Consider the following 3,798-nt stretch of genomic DNA (forward strand, 5'->3'; position numbering starts at 1 on the left):
TTGAAGGTTGCTCAAAACCAATTGCCCAAAAAACAACTTAAAGAAGAAGAAAGGAAGAATATATTTTTCTGGTGCGTAAGTAATTCGCCAATAACACTACTAATATAGGAGATAAACAGAGCTCTTACAAAGATGAGAGTTAATGGAGATTAATGAATATTAATTCCAGAGAGTAATTACGATTACTGGTGAGTAAAGGTAGAATTCAAAGCAGCAAATTAACTCAGCCATTAAAATGAGTTGAAGTTGCTGTTACAAGAATCATTCTTGAAAATATCTATACTCTTACAGTATGCACTTGAGCTTAAATGACGGAAGACAGATGTGTCCTCAACTCAATTGCGCCTGAGCATGCAATGCATTCAGGATGAGGCCCCACAAAGAGTACTAGGGGAGGATTGCGTTAATCATAGTCCCCTCTTGAGAAGGGTTAAAAAAGAAAAGACCTTTTATACACACTCATCACAGGCTTTGGACGAAAAGTTGGAGTCCAATCCCGGATTGGTTCACATCAGTACTTCAGAGCGTATCTACGCATTCATCATATATTCAAAATAATAAGAAATTGAAACAAATGGATAATTGGCTATCCAACAGAAACACAAAGATTTGAAGGTACACTGCCAGATCCTCTTTCTGCAAGCAATCTACTTCTCTTCCAATTGCTTCTAATACAGGGATACATTACATGGAAATAGTAAAGGCACAAAACGGCAAAACTAGTACACAAGTTCTTTCTTTTTAGGTTCAAGAATCGGAGGGTCAATGTCAATTCCCATATTTGCTGCAGTGCCAGCTATAATCCTCATCGCAGATTCAATTGTAGAACAATTAAGATCTGGGAGCTTCTCTTGAGCAATTACCTTCAACTGATCAATAGTTATTTTTCCCACTTTCTCCCTCTGAGGGTCCTTCGAACCTTTTTCCGCTCCTACAAAGTTAGGAAAAAGTTACTTTGTTAGTGTCCTCACATATTTACATCTTTGGAAACTAATCAAAAATCTCGAGTCCAAACTTTTATATGCAACCACAACAAATAACATCCAGGCTATAGCAAAAGATAAAGTGCACCATAGTAGCTTCGTAAAAGCTAAACAAGTTCACATTCACATCTACAAGATGTACTACTTTGATTGAACACCTGACTTCCTAATTGTGTAATTATACTTTTTCTTTTTGGGATAAGTAAAGATCTTATTCATCAGAATGATCAAGCACTAAGTCAGTGCTGGCATTTTTCCTGAAAAAAGAAGAAAAAAGCAGGGGGTTGTCCCCATATACCAAAGAAGGGGGATATCCACAGTATGTAAAAAAGACCTAGCTAGAAAAAGCTAATGATTCTTTCTCTTCAAGTTGTCCAATCACACTTGAAGAGATCAGCAAATTTATTTCACCCACTGTTATCTACTTTAAATATTACCTTTCATGTTATTATAATCAACAGTAACCTAAAGAATAGTCCTTATCCAATAAACGAGGGGTTCATTTCATGAGTTCTATAGTTTGGTGAAGCAAGGACAGTGGGATTGCATTCTTATGATTCCCAATGGAATAGGGTTAATTTGAGAATGGTAACAGTTAAATCTACAGCCTGTTTTGGATAATCAGAGAACTATAAGTAGAAAACCGCAGCCAGAACATAAATTCTTTTGACTGGTCTGTCATTCTCCAACCAGAGAGAGAGTTTCAACCGTTTTTCTAATTCAGATTTCAATATTTCTTTTTCTTTCTCCCTTTTCGCCCAACCATCCTGCTACGAAAAATATCATGAAAGGAGGGAACATCTTCATAAACAAGACTCTAAAGGAACCTGTTCTAATACCCGATTCAAGCCAAGATCATGGGATAGTGCATCGAGTTGTAGTCTCACGGGTTTCTCTTGTTTAGAAAGTGCACGGTGAGGGGTTTAACTATTATCGGCCAAAAACCTGTTCTTGTACCTGATTCAAGCCAATATCATGGTGGGGTAGTATATCGAGTGGTAATCTTCAAGGGTGTCTTTTGTTTAGAAAGTGCAGTGAGGTGTTTAACCGTTTTTAACCAATTATAGCCCCTCATCTTCCTTGCTGTCATAAAATTCCATGTCTATAGACTAAAGACTTTTTTCTATAAGTAATCTATCTATAGAGCTAAAGCAGATTTTATGAATTTTCATGATCTCGAACTGCAATCAGATATTTAGGGAATTCTGGAAGACATGTTGCTAGTTGCCCTTGTAAGCTTGTATATAGAGATCTATGTGTCATATGTATCATACAGCCATGACGATTGATGTTGAGGACAACAAGCAAGGGTGTGGTAGCAATAGCCTAATAGGTCAGGATATGATGCCCTCATCCCAAAGTAGCTTGATATTGCACATAGATTCGGCACCAAGGTAGCCAACTCCAAACTCTCATCTACTTGTCTACTACCCTATTGTGGAATACTCTAATAACAGTGAAGACCTTGAGCATAGTATCTCTGCAACTAAAAATTAGAAGGACATATGTTAAGACTATGGCGGCATCTATCAGTAGATCAAAACAAGACTCTTCCGTCCTTTCTTACTGTCTTAACTAGGTGACAAAAACATGCCCATATGGATATATCCATGTGCAAGCTAAATGGTATTATCTCTTCTACTAACTCAAAATGGAACGTGGAGAATCTTTTAGATTTCCCGACTTGCCTCTAAACTAAAACTTAATTGTGAAGCATACTGAGTTTAAATGTTAAATCACCATTTATAGTAGTTCAAGCTGAAAATGAATTATACTCCAATATCTGCAGCTAATAATGAGAATCAAAATAGTGAATCAATTGGAAGAAAGCATAAGGATTCTGAGATCAAATTGGGAGAGGATGGAATCACATTGTATGAAGTGAGGATACCTGCAGCCTTGAGCAGTAAAACAGAAGCAGGTGGGGTCTTCAAGATAAAAGTGAAGCTTCTATCCTGGAGTGAACGAAAGAAGACCATAATCAGATAACACTATCATCTTAAAAGTTATGTCCACTGCCCCACATAGACTTTAGTAGAGATGAAATGAAGGGAAAATGAGACTGACGTCATAGACGGTGATTTCGACAGGAATGACATATCCAGCTTTATCAGCAGTTCTGGCATTGTAATCCTTACAGAATGCCATAATGTTAACACCTTTCGAACCCAACGCCGGCCCTACTGGTGGAGCAGGGGTTGCCTTCCCTGCCTCCAGAGCCAGCTTTATAATACCAGTCACTGTCAATAATTATAATCCATCCATCAGTAAAGATTATGATTTTTTTTACTAAAGAAGCAAAAGAGTAAATAGCACTACCTTTCTTGGCTTTACCACCACCAGGCTTAGGGGGAGCCATGGAAATGACAGTGAGAGGCCTTGGAGTGGAAGGAAGAGAACAACTGTGCTTGTGGGTCTGAAAGAACTGAACAGACACGCGTTGAAACGAAGATAACTTAAGAGATGAAGATGAAAAAGAGGAAGAGAGTTTCCCTGAATGATTACAAGTTGATAAAGACGCCATTTTTTCTGATAGAATTCAACAAGAAATGGGGAACGAGAGAAGTGGATAACACTGCTGCCATTCTCCTATCTGTAGCCTTCACTGGGTTCCTGTTTGGGCCTATGGGCTGGGTCTTACTTAAGAGTCCAAAGGCCCATGATACTTTTGCACTGCAACCAGAAAAGAGAGATTTTTTTTTTTTTTTTTTGGGAAGCAACCACTAAGTATTCTTAGTGGAGGGATATTTATTAATCTAGTACTCCCTCCTTCCCAAAAAGATTGTCCTTTTTTGACTTGCTACAAAGTTTAATA

The 3,798-nt window shown here is 37.9% G+C and overlaps 1 protein-coding gene across 1 annotated transcript; it reads right to left on the reverse strand.

Annotated features, from left to right (window-relative positions):
* Positions 1-518: 518 nt before the first annotated feature.
* Positions 519-3,553, reverse strand: LOC132634691 (large ribosomal subunit protein uL11c). The gene is made up of 4 exons (XM_060350694.1): positions 3,303-3,553; positions 3,051-3,223; positions 2,875-2,938; positions 519-931 (listed from the first exon to the last, which is right to left on the reverse strand). Exons 1-4 carry the CDS (start codon positions 3,505-3,507, stop codon positions 720-722), a joined length of 654 nt encoding a protein of 217 aa, XP_060206677.1. The 5' UTR covers positions 3,508-3,553; the 3' UTR covers positions 519-719.
* Between the last annotated feature and the right edge of the window lie 245 nt (positions 3,554-3,798).

Source organism: Lycium barbarum, chromosome 4 (assembly GCF_019175385.1).
Source record: "Lycium barbarum isolate Lr01 chromosome 4, ASM1917538v2, whole genome shotgun sequence".
In the NCBI taxonomy this organism is placed as follows: Eukaryota; Viridiplantae; Streptophyta; class Magnoliopsida; order Solanales; family Solanaceae; genus Lycium; species Lycium barbarum.

Excerpts from the sequence above, each read along its gene's own strand:
- LOC132634691 (XM_060350694.1), bottom strand. The coding sequence starts at position 3,507 with ATGGCGTCTTTATCAACTTGTAATCATTCAGGGAAACTCTCTTCCTCT. Across the intron at positions 3,224-3,302 it reads TGGTGGTAAAGCCAAGAAAG|TGACTGGTATTATAAAGCTG; the intron begins GTAGTGCTATTT and ends AATTATTGACAG. Across the intron at positions 2,939-3,050 it reads TCGAAATCACCGTCTATGAC|GATAGAAGCTTCACTTTTAT; the intron begins GTCAGTCTCATT and ends CGTTCACTCCAG.